Source organism: Scyliorhinus torazame, chromosome 6 (assembly GCF_047496885.1).
Source record: "Scyliorhinus torazame isolate Kashiwa2021f chromosome 6, sScyTor2.1, whole genome shotgun sequence".
Lineage (NCBI taxonomy): Eukaryota > Metazoa > Chordata > Chondrichthyes > Carcharhiniformes > Scyliorhinidae > Scyliorhinus > Scyliorhinus torazame.
In genome coordinates, this window is record NC_092712.1 from 224,538,577 (window position 1) to 224,556,732 (window position 18,156).

The 18,156-nt window shown below is 45.5% G+C and overlaps 1 protein-coding gene across 1 annotated transcript in view; it reads left to right on the top strand.

Annotated features, from left to right (window-relative positions):
* The window catches only part of dnah5 (dynein, axonemal, heavy chain 5), a 521,599-nt gene that overhangs the window by 306,699 nt on the left and 196,744 nt on the right, over nt 1–18,156 (top strand). Inside the window, exons 50-54 of the mRNA XM_072509474.1 lie at nt 4,900–5,123; nt 7,887–8,085; nt 12,257–12,429; nt 15,170–15,300; nt 15,908–16,061. Coding sequence (XP_072365575.1) covers nt 4,900–5,123; nt 7,887–8,085; nt 12,257–12,429; nt 15,170–15,300; nt 15,908–16,061 — 881 coding nt within the window. The remainder of the gene's footprint in view (nt 1–4,899; nt 5,124–7,886; nt 8,086–12,256; nt 12,430–15,169; nt 15,301–15,907; nt 16,062–18,156) is intronic.

Here is an 18,156-nt window from a genome sequence, read left to right on the forward strand (position 1 = left end):
AGGGGACCGATAAATCACATGCACATGTTTTGGTCTTGCCCTAAACTTGTCAGCTTCTGGTCTCCTTTTTTGATATGTTATCAGGGATTCTGGGCGTTCAGTTTTAGCCGTGCCTGATGGTGGCCATCTTTGGAGTGTCTGACTCACGGTGGCTGCAGACAGGGGTGTTCACCTTGCTAATAATACGGAGGCGAGTTCTATTTGGGTAGAGGTCCCCAATGCTGCCTAATCCTCAGCTTGGTTGGGAGATTTGATGGACTTTCTACACCTGGAGAAGATTAAGTATACCTTTTAAAAAAAAAAAAAAAAAAAAAAAAAATTTTTATTAAAGGTTTTCATAAAATATCAATAACAAAATTAAACAAGGAACCCAACAGGGTTAAGTACAAAACACAATCTAGAAAAGCACCCCCCCCCCCGTACATAAATAATAAATTAACATTAACACCCCGACTTAACACAACAGGTATATACACCCCTTCAGACCCGCCAATGTAAGTAATAAAAACAATAATAAAGTAACCCCCCCCCCCCCGAGCTGCTGCTGCCATTGACCAATGTCTATCGTTCTGCCAGGAAGTCTAACAACAGTTGCCACCGCCTAAAGAACCCTTGTACCGACCCTCTCAAGGCGAATTTCACCCTCTCCAATTTAATGAACCCTGCCATATCGTTGATCCAGGATTCCACGCTTGGGGGCCTCGCATCTTTCCACTGAAGAAGAATCCTTCGCCGTGCTACCAGGGACGCAAAGGCCAGAATTCTGGCCTCTTTCTCCTCCTGCACTCCCGACTCCTCTGCCACCCCAAATATTGCGAGCCCCCACCCGGTTTGACCCTGGATCCTACCACCCTCGACACCGTCCTCGCTACACCCTTCCAAAATTCCTCCAGCGCTGGGCATGCCCAGAACATATGAGTGTGGTTTGCTGGGCTCCCTGAGCACCTAACACACCTGTCCTCACCCCCAAAAAACCGGCTCATCCTTGTCCCAGTCATGTGTGCCCTGTGCAGCACCTTGAACTGTATGAGGCTGAGCCTCGTGCATGATGAGGAAGAGTTCACCCTCCCGAGGGCATCTGCCCACTTCCCTTCCTCAGTCTCCTCTCCCAATTCCTCCTCCCACTTACCTTTCACCTCCACCACCGAGGCCTCCTCCTCCTCCTGCATCACCTGGTAAGTTTCCGAGATCTTCCCCACTCCCACCCACCCCTCCGAGAGCAACCTGTCCTGTACTGTGTGTGGCAGTAGCCGCGGGAATTCCACCACCTGCCGTCTGGCAAACGCCCTTACCTGTAAGTACCTGAAGGTGTTCCCCGGGGGGGAGCCCGTACTTCTCCTCCAGCTCACCCAGGCTCATGAACCTCCCGTCCACAAACAGGTCCCCCAACCTTCGTATCCCTGCCCTGTGCCACCCCGAAAACCCTCCACCTGTTCTTCCTGGGGTGAACTGGTGGTTTCCCCCGTAATGGGGTCCACGCCGAGGCCCCAACTTCTCCCCTGCCGCCTCCACTGCCCCCAAATTTTGAGGGCAGCCACCACCACCGGGCTCGTGGTATACCTCCTTGGAGGGAGTGGCAGCGGCGCCGTTGCCAGCGCCCCCGGACTCGTAACCACACAGGACGCCGTCTCCAGCCTCTTCCATGCAGCCCCCTCCCCCTCCATCACCCACTTGCGCACCATCGTCGCATTGGTGGCCCAGTAGTACCCACAGAGGTTGGGCAGCGCCAGTCCCCCCCTACCTCTACTCCGCTCCAGGAACATCCTTCTCACCCTCGGAGTCCCTCGCGCCCATACAAACCCCATTATACTCCTGTTAACCCGCCTGAAAAAAGCCCTCGGGATAAACACGGGGAGGCACTGGAACAGGAACAAAAACCTTGGGAGCACCGTCATTTTGATTGACTGCACCCTACCCGCCAAGGACAGCGGCAACACGTCCCACCTCTTGAACTCCTCCTCCATTTGCTCCACCAGCCTTGTAAAATTAAGCCTATGCAGGGCCCCCCAGCTCCTGGCCACCTAGACCCCCAAATACCTGAAGCTGTTCTCCGCCTTTTTTAGTGGGAGCTCGCCAATCCCCCTCTCCTGGTCCCCTGGATGAACTACGAAAAGTTCCCTCTTCCCCATGTTGAGCTTGTACCCCGTAAAGTTCCTGAATTCCCCAGAACCCTCATTACCTCCGGCAGTCCTCCCACCGGGTCCGCCACATACAGCAGCAGGTCGTACGCATAAAGTGACACCCTATGCTCCTCCCCACCCCGCACCAACCCCCTCCAGTTCCTTGACTCCCTCAGTGCCATAGCCAGGGGTTCAATTGCCAGTGCGAAGAGCAGGGGGGACAGGGGACACCCCTGTCTCGTCCCTCGGTGCAACCGAAACTACTAGGACCTCCTCCAGTTTGTGGCCACACTCACCATCGGGACCTCATACAACAGCCTAACCCACCTGACAAACTCCTTCCCAAACCCGAACCTCTTCACCTCCCACAGGTACCCCCACTCTACCCTATCGAAGGCTTTCTCAGCGTCCATCGCCACCACTATCTCTGCCTCCCCCTCCCTCGCCGGCATCATGATAACGTTCAAAATCCTCCTCACATTCGCGTTCAACTGTCTCCCCTTCACAAACCCCGTCTGGTCTTCATGGATGATCTGCGGCACACAATCCTCAATCCTTGTGGCTAAGATCTTCGCCAGCACCTTGGCATCGACATTTAGCAAGGAAATCGGTCTGTAAGACCCACATTGCAGGGGATCCTTGTCCCGCTTCAGGATCAAGGAGATCAGTGCCCGGGACATCGTCGGGGGCAGAGCCCCCCCCTCCCTTGCCTCATTAAAGGTCCTGACTAACAGCGGACCCAACAGGTCCATATATTTTTTATAAAATTCGACCAGGAAATCGTCCGGCCCCGGTGCCTTCCCCGCCTGCATGCTTCCTATCCCTTTGATCAGCTCCTCCAGCCCAATCGGGGCCCCCAATCCCGCCACCAGTCCCTCTTCCACCTTTGGAAACCTCAATTGGTCCAGGAAGCGGCCCATCCCTCCCTCCTCCCGTGGGGGCTCGGGTCGGTACAATTCCTCGTAAAAGTCCCTGAAGACCCCATTGATGCCAACCCCACTCCACACCACACTCCCTCCCCTGTCCTTAACTCCCCCGATCTCCCTAGCTGAATCCCGCTTCCGAAGCTGATGCGCCAGCATCCGGCTTGCCTTTTCCCCATACTCGTAAATCGCCCCCTGGGCCTTCCTCCACTGCACCTCCGCCTTCCTGGTGGTCACCAGGTCGAATTCAGCCTGGAGGCTATGCCTCTTCCTCAACAATCCTTTCTCGGGCTCCTCCACATACCTCCTGTCTACCCTCACCATCTCCCCCACCAGCCTCTCCCTCTCCCCCCGCTCCCTCCGCTCCTTGTGGACCCTAATGGAGATCAGCTCTCCCCTCACCACCGCCTTCAGAGCCTCCCATACCATTCCCATTTCGGACCTCCCCGTTGTCGTTGGTCTCCAAGTACCTCTCTATACTTCCTCGGACCCGCTCGCTCACCTCCTCGTCCGCCAGCAGTCCCACCTCCAAGCGCCACAGCGGGCGCTGGTCCCTCTCCTCCCCCATTTCCAAGTCCACCAAATGCGGGGCGTGGTCCAAAATGGCTATTGCCGAATACTCAGTATCCTCTACTCTCGCTATCAGCGCCCTACTCAAAATGAAAAAGTCGATTCGGGAATAAGCCTTATGGACATGTGAGAAGAATGAAACCAAGGTGGACCCTTGCAAATCTCCAAGGGTCCACCCCTCCCATCTGGTCCATAAACCCCCTCAGCCATCTAGCCGCTGCCGGCTTCCTATCCGTCCTAGACCTGGAGCGATCCAGTGCCGGATCCAGCAACGTGTTAAAGCCTGCCCCCATTATCAGGCCCCCCACTTCTAAGTCTGGTATCCGACCCAACATACGCCGCATAAAACCCGCATCGTCCCAGTTCGGGGCATACACATTGACCAGTACCACCCTCTCTCCCTGCAACTTACCACTTACCATTATGTACCTACCGCCATTATCTGCCACAATGCTCGATGCCTCGAATGACACCTTCTTTCCCACCAAGATCGCCACCCCTCGATTTTTGGCATCTAGTCCCGAGTGAAAAACCTGACCTACCCACCCTTTCCTCAATCTTACCTCTACTCTCGCGCCCTACTCAAAATGAAAAAGTCGATTCGGGAATAAGCCTTATGACATGTGAGAAGAATGAAAATTCCTTGGCCCCCGGCCGTGCAAATCTCCAAGGGTCCACCCCTCCCATCTGGTCCATAACCCCCCTCAGCACTCTAGCCGCCGCCGGCTTCCTACCCGTCCTAGACCTGGAGCGATCCAGTGCCGTCTCCAGCACCTTGTTAAAGCCTCCCCCCATTATCAGGCCCCCCACTTCCAAGTCTGGGATCCGACCCAACATACGCCGCATAAAATCCGCATCGTCCCAGTTCGGGGCATACACATTGACCAGTACCACCCTCTCTCCCTGCAACTTACCATTATGTAACTACCGCCATTATCTGCCACAGATTAAGTATACCTTGAGGGGATTGGTGGAAGGGGTCTACTCAAGGTAGCAGCCTTTCATCTCTGTTTTAGGGAGTTGGTTACCATCAGCCATTAGGACGAGGGGAGGATTGGGTTAAGGGTTTGCTAAGGTTTTACTTTCTTTATGGGGGGGGAAGGGGTTTGGGGGGTCGGGCTGGGTGCAGTTTAGGTAGGATGGGGTTGGGTTGTATTATTGGTGGGTTTGTTTGTTATAATGAAAGTTTTGCTTGAATAAAAATATTTTTAAAATATAGATTTTAAAGTCTGAAACATTATCACACTGAATGAACAAAACGTTTCATTTTTTTCTGTTTCTCTTAGGTGTTATTGGGACTGGCCACTATTGCACTGAGCGGGGTTTCTGTACAGTAGTGAGAACTCTTGTTACCAAACTGGTACCAATGACCCGCAAGCTTTGGCAGCTGACCAAGGTAAAAATGTTGCCCACACCAGCCAAGTTTCATTATATCTTTAACCTGCGAGACCTGTCACGGATTTGGCAGGGAATGTTGAACAGCACCTCAGAGATTGTCAACGATGAAAGTGTAAGTATTGTTTTAAAACTTATCTTATGTAAACCTATTTGCATTTTGGCCAGGAGTACATCTCAGGAAGTCATGCACCTCCAGCCTATGATGTTGTACCTTCCAAATGAATGGACAGAAAGCCACAAAGCTGGTAAAATTCAATTTTGTGATATCCACAGGGACTTCTAAAGCTGTAAAGTTCCACAGAGGGGCTAATTTTTTTTAAATGGACATGAGAATAGAGAAAAAGTAAGTAATTCCCTATTGTAAAGAAAGACACTCTATGGGCGGGATTCTCCATTGCCCGATGCCGAAATAGTAATCGCGATCGGGTGGAGAATCCATTCCGATGCCCAAATCGGGGCCGGCGCCAGTTTGACGTCGGTCAGCCATGCTCCGCCCCCTCGCAAGTGGCATAATCAGAAGGCCCTCCCGCGATGCTCCGCCCCTGATAGGCCAAGTTCCTGACCGCACGGTTGACGTGAAGTTTGAACGATCTGGGACCCAGCATGATGGCTGCGGAATGTGCCCAGCGCCGCCACACTCGGCTGGGAGCCGTGCCGTTGGCTGGGGGGCTTCCGCAAAGACAGGGGGACTGGTGAGGGTGGCCGTGGGGTCACGGATGACGGGTCGGGTCCGCACATGGCCGGCGCCATGTTGTACAATGCGACCGCTGCACATTGTCGCCGTACGCATGCACAACCACGGATCCAGCCATTCTCCGGCCGTTTTCGCCACAGGAGCCGGGAGTTTTACCCAGCGCCGCTGATAGCCCCTCACCGGACTCTGAATCGGTGAGGGTTCAGTGTTGATTTTGGCATTGTAAAACGCCCGTGAATTCTCCGTTTCAGTCAGCACTTAGCTGCTGAAACGGAGAATCCGGCCCTTTGTGTTTCATTCAATATATTAGCCACAGTGGACTTTGGTTGCAGTAAGCAAATTTAAGATGTTAATCTTTGATCTTTGTCGTTAATTGATTTCTACATTTGAAGCACATGGATTTTAAAACAATCCACTTGCTGTATGAAATCTAGGTTTGGAGAATTAATGTATAATTAGATAATCCCCTGGAAATTATTTGTCATTGACCATAGATTGAAATATAATTATTGTTCTCTGATTCTAAGTTTTCTTGTTTAGAGGTAACCTACGCATTTTGTACAGAGAAAATAGACAAGTTCTGTAAACTGCAAACTTTATACCTCAAAGCACTCCTGCTCCCCATGTTAATTGCTCCCCGTGTTAATTTTGAACTGTTACATCTATTCTATCAGGCATGTGTACCAATAGATCACACCATGCAACTCCACACTTAGATAAGAAAAGCAGAGTTGCTGAAACCAGAGTTCAGAGTAACTGGCCTTGACATCAAGGCAGTATTTGACACAGTGTAGCACCAAGGAGCCCAAGCAAATCTAGAGTCAACGGGAATCGGGGAAAACTCTCCACTGATAGGAGTCATACCTAGCACTAAGAAAGATGGTTGTGACGTCTGGATGTTAATCATCTCAGTCGTGGGATATTAAAGCAAGAGTTCCCAGGGAGGGTCCAGTCACCTTCAGCTGCTTGATCAGTGACCTTCCCTCCATCATAAAGTCAGAAGTGGAGATGCTTGTGCAGTGTTCAGCATTAGTCATGACTCCTCATACGCTGAAGCAGTCCATGTCCATATGCAGCAAGACCAGGACAATGTTCAAGCTTGGACAGATAAGTGACAAGTAATATTCATGGCACAAAAGTGCCAGGAAATGGCTATCACCAACAAAAGAAAACCTAACCATTGACATTCAGTGGCATTATCATCAATGCATCCCCTTCTATCAACATCCTAGGGATTACCATTGACCAGAAACCAAAAATATTGTGGTTACAAGAGCCGTCAGTGGCTGGGAATCCTGCAGCGAGTAACTTAGCTCCTGACTTCTTAAAACCTGTCCACCATTTACAAATCAGGAGTGTGATGGATTACCCTCCATTTGCCTGGATGTGTGCAACACCAAGCACACTCGAGAAATTTGACAGCATCACCACCTAAACATTCACCCCCTCCACAACCGATGGAGGGTGCCTTGATGTCAAGGCCAGTTACTCTCAAGAACTTATCTTGTACTGCAGAAACTTATCAAGGCTCCTTCGACAACACCTTCCAAACCCATGACCTCTACCACCTCAAAGAACCGGGGCAGCAGAAACATGGGAACAGCACCACCTGAAAGTTCCCCTCCAAGCCACTCATCATCCTGACTTGGAATTATATTGCTGATCCTTTATTGTTGCTGGGCCAAAATCCTGGAACTTCCTTCCTAACAGCACTGTGGGTGTACCTACAACACATGGAGTGTAGCAGTTCAAGAAGGTGGCTCACCACCACTTTCTCAAGGTCAATTAGGGATGCGCAATAAATACTGGCCTAGCCAATGACAACCACACTCTGGGAAAGAATAAAAAAAGACATTCTGCAAACTTCACACTTATTCTGTTATCCCACAAACACTGGCAGGACATGAATGCTGAGAGTGCTTCAAGTGCAGATTAGTCTCCCATTCTGAAATAATAGAATAGATCAAAAGTACAGTAGTACTAATAACAACACAACTTAACCTCACTGATTAATAAACACAAACATAGCCATGTACTTAGAGATGTGTTATGGTTTTGCCAAGAAGAGATCTATAATACAAGCAAATGACCACTGCAAGTGGAGATCATGAAAATCAAATTTTACTTTATTATTTTTAATCTAGCTGTTAATAAAATATTTGCCTTCTGTTATATGTTTAGGTGACTCTAAAGCTGTGGCAGCATGAATGTAAATGCGTTATAGCTGATCGATTTACCACCCCAGAGGATGTAGCTTGGTTTGACAAAGCTTTAGCCAAAGTAGTTGAGATGGAACTCGAGGGGAAAGCTCTGGCTACCGTCAATGTCGGAGTCAGTGCTTATTTTGTAGACTTCTTACGAGATGCACCTGAGTCCACAGGTAATGAAGATTTGAAACATGCAAAAACTGGTTAATCAAGGCATCTGTCAACCTGTCATAATACAATATAAACTAATCCTGACTCCAATCGAATCCCATGAAACACCCTCCAACCATACCGCACCTATCTAGTACATCAGCCACCAACACGTCTCCTGGGAAAGACAAAAACACAGTGTAAGAAAGCCAAGGCCAATTTAGAAAAATGCTTTCCAGCCCACCATGCTAAATAGAGAGCATAGTGACTTGCAGACACACATGTCCTCGTACCCATCTAACGATCGATATTCACGGAGTGTAGTTAACTGCACTCAGAAACTCAGCCAGATCCTTTCTGAATGTTTGCAGCGAGTTTGCACTCACTATGTGAGTCAACGTAGTCAGCTGTGAATTGATAACTTTCTTTTAAAATACCTCCTAACATCCAATCTATACTTACATAGCTTTTATTTTCCTCCCAGCATCCCCCTCCCCTTAACCTATCGAACTGAAGTTAGGTTCAAATCTAATCTTGTCATTATTTTAAAGAACTTTATTAAACCTCCTTCATCGCTATGATTTTCCCGAGTTAAAACAACCAGATCGCTAAGCTGATACAATAAGCAAGGCATTATTCTAGTCTTCTGAATCTTATCCAAGACCTCCACATCACCTGGCATAAGAGAGAACCAAACCTGAGGCCTAATTAAGGTCTTATACAAGAATAGGAAAGATTTTTTTGTTTTATCCTGGTAAGTTTTCGTAAATATATATACAGCAACTGAAAATTGCATTTTACGCCAAAAAAAGCCTGTAAAGCTGCATCCATTCCATTGTACTTCTGTCTTACCTCCAAGCAAAGCTTGAATGTTTTGGGGCCAGGTGCCAGGACAGATCATTCCCTGCACCATAGGACCTGAAGGAGTCCCAACATATGATTGATGGAGGTATCCGCAAGGTTTTAAAAAAAAAAAAACTAGGTCCCAAAAATATTTTTCACAGGGTCAGTGACCAGTGGGCAAAATGATCATTTTGGAAGGGCTCAGAAAATCTTCTACATGTCACTTCCTGTTAGCACATAGCAAGCCCACCAGTGGGAGAACATTTTAGTGGTAGTGGTCATAATTCAGTTAGATTTTGTGTATTTGTGCAAAAGGACAAAGGTGGGATAATTTGGGGAAAGACCAATTTGTAAAATTGACTAGAAACAGGTAGTTGAAGGTAATTCAATTTCAGAGTTGTGGGAAGTATTCAAAGAGGAGATTGGGAGGACTGCTACAGAGAAACGGTGTAATAGAATCCCTACAGTGCAGAAGGAGGCCATTCGGCCCAATGAGTCTGCACTGACCCTCTGAAAGGGCACCCTACCTAGGCCCACTCCCCGCCTTATCGCTGTCACCCCACCTAACCTGCACATCCCAAGATACTAAGGGGAAATTTTATCATGGCCAATCCACCCAATCTGTACATCTTTGCACTGTGGGAGGAAACTGGAGCACCCGGAAGAAACCCATGCAGACACGAGGAGAAAGTACAAACTCCACACAGTCACCCAAGGCTGGAATCAAAAACGGGTTTCTGGTGCTGTGAGGCAGCAGTGCCAAGCACTGTGTCACTATGTCAGATTCACAATTCTAGACTTCCCTGGATGTCGGAATGCATAGCGTGCAATAGGGTCAACAACAAAAGCTTTTGTCAGATGCTGAGAGCTCCATAATACATAAAACTCGAAAGAGTGGAGAAAATGCAGGGATAAAATTAAAAAGGAAATTAGGAGACAAAGGGATGTCAGGAAATACTATTGGCAAGTCAAGGAAAACCCATGGGTATTTTATAAATACATAAAGAGTGAGATGATAATGATGGAAAGACTCAGGCCAAGTAGAAAGCCAGAAGGTAACTTATGGTATGAGGGGATAATGCCAAGGCGCTGTGGGCGAGTGCCAGGGTACTGCCTAGACATATCCCTTTTCCCCTGGAGGTTATACCTAACTGTGCGTCCCTGGTGGGTTCCCTCCGCCTGGTTCCCGTTTTTAAAAACATATTGTGAACCTCGCCAACATGATGTTGATGAGGGAAAAGATCCCAAAGTGGCGGGGGGGGGGGATTGAAATAAGGCGGGGAAGCCCTTTAATGTTATTATAATTTATTGAAATGAGGTTCCAGACCTTTCTGGGCGGGAACCACATTACTTCACCAGCGGGGAAATTCTGAAAATGAGATCTTGCCAGCGAGATTCTCTGACTCTCGGGATTTTGCCCACAGGCGCAAAATCCCGGACATCAGAAGAGGCCCAACTCTCGAACACGTTCTTGGGTCCAGTGAATCTAACTTGCTACTTAGCCAAAAGAAGAAAATCACCCAGGAGTTTTGCATCCTTCACAATAGTCTAAATTTTAATAAGATTTTAGCTAGAGTAATATTTCTGAATACTATAAGGATCCGGGTTAACTCCTCAGTCGATATTCCCCCACCATTAAGAGAGCAGCAGTTGGGTTCACTGAGTGATACAGAAGTTTAGATGAGGCTATTTAAGTTTTATGAATAAACCCAAATTTATTAAAATAAGGAAGCATGAGATATGGTGATTATTCAAAGAGAATAATTTACGAAGCTAATTAAATTTAGAAAATAATAGATAACGAGTTCTTATTTCTATGTGAGAATCCAGCAATTATCTGGTTACAAATATAAGAATTCTAACAGTAAGTAAGTATATACATCAACAAGGAAGGATATCCATCAAATTTTAGCATAACAACACTGTGGTGTATTCAAGAATGAAGTTCACTACATCCTTCTCAAGGGCAGTTAAGGATTGGCAATGAATGCTGGCCTAGCCAGCGACAACCACATCCCATTTAAAAAAAAATTCCTTCACCCTCGAGATCTGCTAGATTCAGAACAGGTCTGGAGTCGATCAAAAGGATCTCCCTCCCAAATCTGTTGGTTCAAATTTGGGTTGAGATATTAAAAATTAATTTTGGGTTTGTATAATTAAAGTTACCTGGAAGATGTTAACTTGTTAAGATCATAGACCACCTGATTAGTATCCTATATTTGATGAAAGGACCGCCTTTATAATGAAGGTGCTCGTTCAATTTCTAGGAAATGATATTTTGAATTTATTCCTGAAATTACAGTCATGTTCATCAATGTTGCTTGACTCAGTTATCGTGTCCAGCAAGGTAATGAAATGGAGGGCCTAATGTTTTGTTATCTGTTTTGCAGTTTTACTTATCAGAACTAGTATTGTAAATTACGTGCTAGTGTCACAGTAAGAACTATAGAATGACATTTATCAGGTGTGTGTATTTTGTATCAGCAACTTCATATCATTGCAAAGGGAGTAGACCAAGTTGTGTTTGCAAGCTAGCTTTGTCCTTGGGTAAAAAATGCAGCTTGCTGTACATTAAAAAGAACAATACAGCACAGGAACAGGCCCTTCGGTCCTCCAAGCCTGTACCGTTCAGGATACCACCCTTGGCCAAAACCCTCAGTACTTCCTAGTGCCATATCCCTCTATACCCATCCTATCCATGTATTTGTTGAGATGCCTTTTGAATGGTGTTAATGAATCTACTTCCACAATCTCCCCTGGCAGCACGTTCCAGGCACTCACCACCCTCAGTGTAAAAAACCTGCCTCGCACATCTCTAAACTTTGTCCCATGGACCTTAACCTATGCCCCCTCGTGACTGATCCCTCCACCCTGAGAAAGAGTGCCTGCCCATCCACCCTATCCATGCCTCTCATAATCTTGTAGATTATTTGATCCTTTCCTGTACAGGGCCAGGCAGATTTGACACTCCCACTAGGCCAACTAAATACATGGCATCATGTGGCATCATTTTTCTATGTTTATGAATCCTGGCCTTTCCAGCTGCTTTTAATGGAGGATGCCTTAAATGCACGCTGCGAAATACAGGCACACAGTAGTTCAGTTAAATCAAGTGGCCTCCAAATGTGGCAGAGGTTCTGGGGTCAGCAGCACAAATCCTGAGCAGGGGCACCTCTGCACCAAAGATCATTTTCCCTTTGATTTTAGGAAGCCAAGTTGCATTATGAGCATCAAAATTTATGAATCCTGGGCTTTAGAAGCTTAATATAGCTGTCAGAATCTGACCTGGGAAATTAAACGAACAAATAGGTTTAAGTATATACATTCATAAAATGAAATATTTTGCTTCAGGAGATGAACCAGAGGACACTGACTTTGATATGCCAAAGATATATGAGCCTATTGGAAGTTTTGATCACCTGAAGGACCGACTGAATATGTTTTTGCAGCAGTACAATGAAAGTATCCGTGGAACAGGACTGGACATGGTATTTTTTAAGGATGCCATGACTCACTTAGTGAAGGTAAAGTTATTTAAAATCATAGAATCCCTACAGTGCAGAAGGAGGCCATTCGGCCCATTGAGTCAGCATCCTTGCTAGGTCAAAGAGCACCCTTTCTAGGTCAACACCCCCACGCTATCCCTGTAACCCCATCTAACCTTTTGTCACTAAGGAGAAACTTAGAATGGCCAATCCACCTAACCTCCACATCTTTGGACTGTTGGGAGGAAACCAGAGCACTCTGAGGAAACCCACGCAGACCCGGAGAGCACACAAACTCCACACAATCACCTTAGTTTGGATTCTTCAAAATGGCAGTCGGCAGCTACAGAAAGTTGAAATACTCTATTTGAGGCAGTCAGCTTGGATCAAACTGAAAGTAGCAAAAAGTGCTTAGTAAATGATGTATGATGGCACGGAAAATATGTATTGTAGGCTCAAAAACAAACTGGATGCCATACAATTTGAGACAATGTGGTGCAGCTTTGAATTTAAACATAAAATAATCTCAGAAAAGCACTGAATTACAATATTTTTATTCATGTATTTAAAAAAAAATTTAGAGTGCCCAATTCATTTTTTCCTATTAAGGGACAATTTAGCGTGGCCAATCCACCTACCCTGCACATCTTTGGGTTGTGGGGACGAAGCCCACGCAAACATGGGGAGAATATGCAAACTCCAGACGCACAGTGACCCAGAGCAGAATCGAACCTGGGATCTCAGCGCCATGAGGCAGCAGTGCGAACCATCGCATCACCGTGCTGCCCCATTCATGTATTTTTTAAGCAATATGCAGTGTGTTATGTTATGTAGCCCATGTCTTCAACTTACATTTTGTATCATCATTTGGCACTGTCACATCCAATTTTGAGGGAGAAAAATAACATTTATTTGTCCTTTTAATTTAGCTCTCTGCATTATCATTTAATGATGAAGTATCTTGTACACTGGAGAGACTAAACGCAGTTCGGATGATTGTTTTGCTGAACACCTCCATTCCATGCACAAACATGAACCAGAACTCTGGTTGTTTTGCACCTTAATTCTCCATCCCGCTCCCACTTTGACTTTACAGTCCACAATCTCATATTTGATTCCCATGAAGTTCAAGGAACAGCACCACACCTTTCAATAGGCACTTCACAGACTTCCGGTCTCAACAGTTAAATCCCCTAAAAGTGATGTTGGGCTTGGATCCTCTCATCATCTTACCCTTTTCTGAGCTTCACCAGGGTGGTTTTGAAGGCACTTGGGGGAACTTTCATGCAGTTGGGAGAACCAACCTGCAACAACAGCAGCAGCCAAACTAATTGTTGACAATGACTAAATGTCTGGTGGCTTAACCAGCAGACCTTAAAGGGCCCCCTGGAGGATGTCAATGAAAGGATTTTGCTCATTTTTCATTGCCTCAATGTGGAACCAAGTGTACCAAATTTGCTTCCCCTGGCTCCCACGGCAGTGCTGAGAAAACTGCCAACCCACATTAGCGCCCCTTCCTCCAAGACATAACTGTTGGAATTTTCCAGGGCCCCAACTGGCGAGCTGTATCTGGATATCTAATTGGCCTCCACGGGTCTTTAGTATTGTATAGGTGTGTTCCGAGACCCAATTTGTGGCAAGTTTCATGCCACCTTTCAGTGCAAAACCAATTTCCCAGGTTAAAGTGCTCAAATTTTTATTGGTATCAAAGCCAGACCATTGAATGCTGTATAAATGTTTAAATCCTTTGAGCACTTAAAATATGATGTTTTTATTTTTTAATACCACTTGTATAATAAAACAAACTAACTACTGCTTTAATATTTTTGATTAAAGCGGTGAGCATGTTTGCTCAAAATTTCTTTGTGATAATCAACAGGAGGAAATACTTGTGACTATCACAGCAAAATTGAGCACATTATGTTAATTATTCAAATCAAAAGACAGAGGTATGAGTCGATTTGATGTTGATGAATACAGATCACTGTCATGTTTCCAGTTTCCAATCTTGGCTCAGTGGTAATATTTTAACTCTGAGCCAATGGGGTGTGAGGTCAAGCCCCATTCCAAAGACTTAAGTGCATAGTCTTGGCTGATATTTCAGTGCAGTACTGAGAGTGTGCTGTAATATCAGAGGTACCACCATTTAAAGAAGATGGTAATCCAAAACTCTGTCTCCGGTGGATGTAAAAGACCTCATAGCGCTATTGAAATGAAGACAGGGAAATGCTCCCAATGTTCTGACCAGCATTTATCCCCCAGACAACTTAACTAAATCAGAGGATCTGATCATTCATTTCATTTCTGTTTAGGGCATCTTTCTCCATGCTAATTGGCTCTGAAACACTTTGGGACATCATAATGCTTGTAAAGGCTATATGTAAATGCAAAGATCCTGTCGCCCATGCTGACCTAGGCAACTAGTTTTCTGTGCCTTGTTCGTGTGCATTGAATCTAAGAAACTTACGGGACGGAAGGAGGCCGTTCAGCCCGTTATGCCTGTGCTGGCTTTTTGAAAGATCTATCCCATTTAGACCCACATTCTTGTTTTGTCTCCATAGCTCTGAAAATTAGTCCCCTTTAGGTGCATACCCTTTTGAAAGTCCCTTTGAAATGTGCTTCCGCCACCCTTTCAAGGTAGTGTGTTCCAGACCTTAACAACCTTCTGAGACAGAAAGTAAAGCTCACAAAATTTGTCTTTCTCTGTCCAGGATAATTGTGTTGTGGCTGAACTCATTCAGGAAATTAACATTATGTGAATTATTTATCCTATCACTAGATTTCACGTATTATTCGCACACCTCGTGGGAATGCATTGATTGTTGGTGTAGGTGGGTCAGGCAAGCAAAGTTTGACTAAACTAGCATCCTTCATTGCTGGATACAAGACATTCCAAATCACACTAACAAGGTAAGCACAAGCATTTCTCATTAGTCTAAGAACATTTGTTTGGATATTTAATCCTGAAGGAGACAAAATCTGTCATGAAGCACGAATGACGAGTGAGGACAAAATATTTTTGAACATAAATAGACTGTAATACTCAAACAGCTTTGTAATCTGTTCTGATTTTTCTGTCTTAATACTGCAAAGTAAGTGTATTGTGTGTCCTTTTTGTTTTGTGAGTTATAATTAATGGTAGTTTTGAACTCACTTCACCAAGTGCGAATACAAACTGAATGGAACTTCAAAAATAAGTGGTAATTTTGTCAAATTTGTTTTCAAATTTAAAATGTTAATATCTATGTAATTTTAACAAATATCATTACTCTGTAGAACAAAGCTGCATGCAGAAAAATACTTTTCACTGTACCTCGGTACACGTGACAATAAACAAATCCAATCCAATATATTGAGCTGAAATATTTTAGCCCTGAAAAGAGGAAGATACAATGATATTAATAATCCTATTGTGCATTTTTTGGTGATTGAGGATTATTTTAGCTAAATACTTAGGTCTTTCAGAATGCAGTTTGCCTTTCAAAGAAACTAATTGTTTCCTTCAACCTTCTCTCAGATCGTACAACAGCTCCAACCTGATGGAGGATTTGAAGGTTTTATACAAAACTGCTGGTCATCAAGGCAAGGGAACTACCTTTATCTTTACAGATAATGAAATCAAAGATGAATCTTTCCTTGAATACATGAACAATGTTTTATCATCTGGAGAGGTAAGTTAATCGACCATTAGCAGATAAAGGAATAAAGACCGTACACAGTACTTTAATATAATAAAGTTTGATATGGGTGGGATTTTCCTGTCCACCACCGGGATCATCCAGTCCCGGTGCGAGTCAGTGGACTTTTGGATGGGCCATTGCAGCCCCTGCAGCGGGTCCCGCCACAGCAGGGCCAGTGAATCCCACCCTTAGCTTCCGTAATATTGCTCTTTAGTATCTAATCTACAGATAATTCATTCATGTTGCAAGTCAAAAACTTCTCATTTCAAAACTGCTACGAGTTAATATGGCATAATGTGTAACATCACAAAGGCATACTTTGTACACAGGTGTGTCTGTAACAAAATGAAATTGAGATTCTGCTGCTCTTTTTTACACAATGGGACAGATTATTTGATTCTATTTTGTTTGCACAGGGACTGCAACTGTTGAGAAGGTGGCTGCCCCCGCCTTCAAATGTATTAACCTTCATAGGTCAACTTATTTCCATGTTTTAGTGGGAATCCCAGTTCATCATTTTTGATGTGCGAAATATACAAAGGGGTGATTTTCTACGCCCGTTAGCTGCAGGTCCAAATCCCATTAAGGCCGCTAAATCTGGTAAAATGCCAAAATTGGAATTTGTGCCGGCGGGAAATCCAAATGTGATCTCTCTGGGTCCTTGCTGCTGAAGTAATCAGGATCACACCCAGAAAGGGCAAAAACTTGATTTGAATCCATTGACAAGATTACAGTCAAATGTTCTGGCCTCACTGAATCTCCTGACAACCAGCAGGATGTCATGCGGACGCCAGCTACTAATGATCTTTAAAACCTTGGACAAAGCATCATGGACTCCGAGAGGGGGGAAGAAGGTGGCTGCCGTTCTGCATTATGTGCCATGATGCACAAGAGGAAAGAACCCGCTGTCGGACACCATGTGCTGCAAAGACTCCGGCTGAACAAGGAGACAGTGCAGTACCTCTGCCACGTCCTTGCGGGCCTGGCACCACATGGAGGAGGAGGACAATGGCCCCTAGTGGCCATGAAGCTCCTTGCAGCCCTGATCTCTTACTCAACCAAGTTATTCCAGGCCACCAGCGCCTATTTGAGTGACATCTCTGAATTGTCAGCACACAAGTGCATCGGGGAGGTGGTGGGTGCTCCTTATGCCTGAGCTTCTGATGATATCCACTTTGCCCTTGACCAGGTCCAGCAAGATTCCCAGGCGTCAGGATTCCGTGTCATTGCTAAGATGCCCAAACCCAGGGTGCCATCGACAGATCGCATGTCACGTTGAGAGGACCATGACTTAGAGAGTGCCCTTCATCAACTGTAAGAGGTTCCACTCCTTGAATGTGCAACTCATTCGTGACCAACATCTTTATGTATGTGGGGGGCAGCACGGTGGCGCAGTGGTTAGCATTGCTGCCTACAGCGCTGAGGACTCGGATTCGAATCCCGTCCCTGGGTCACTGTCCATGTGGAGTTTGCACATTCTCCCTGTGTCTGTGTGGGTTTCACCCCCCACAACCCAAAGATGTGCAGGATAGGTAGATTGGCCACGCTAACATTACCCCTTAATTGTAAAAAGTAATTGGGTGCTCTAAATTTATTAAAAAAAGAAAGAAAAATGTATGTGCACCCCAGGAAGCATGCATGATAGCTACATGCTGGGGCAATCGTAGATCTTCGGGGCCTTCAAGGACCACCCCAGCCTGGTGAGATGGCTCATGGAAGCCAAGAGCTAGCCATTGAGATCATGTTGTTATGGGCGAGGGGTTTTTAGAACCCCAAAATGTATCATGGAGTTCAACCAACCTCTCCCTTTAATGGATTTGTTGCTTTTCCGAGTACACGGCTTTTTTCCCAAGGTGTGGGATTACAATTATGGACACGTGGGATTTTAAACACAAAATACTGTTTATTCCATGAACTCAACTTAACATCTTAAATAAACATTGGATTTCTTAACACCCCTTACTTCAAAGATAACTCAGAAAATATTGCAACAGTAAATAATTCCTTAAAATGTTCCTTCAAACTTCCAAGAGACTTAACACCTTTAAACAGTATCACATCAGGTTAAAGGATATATATATATTTC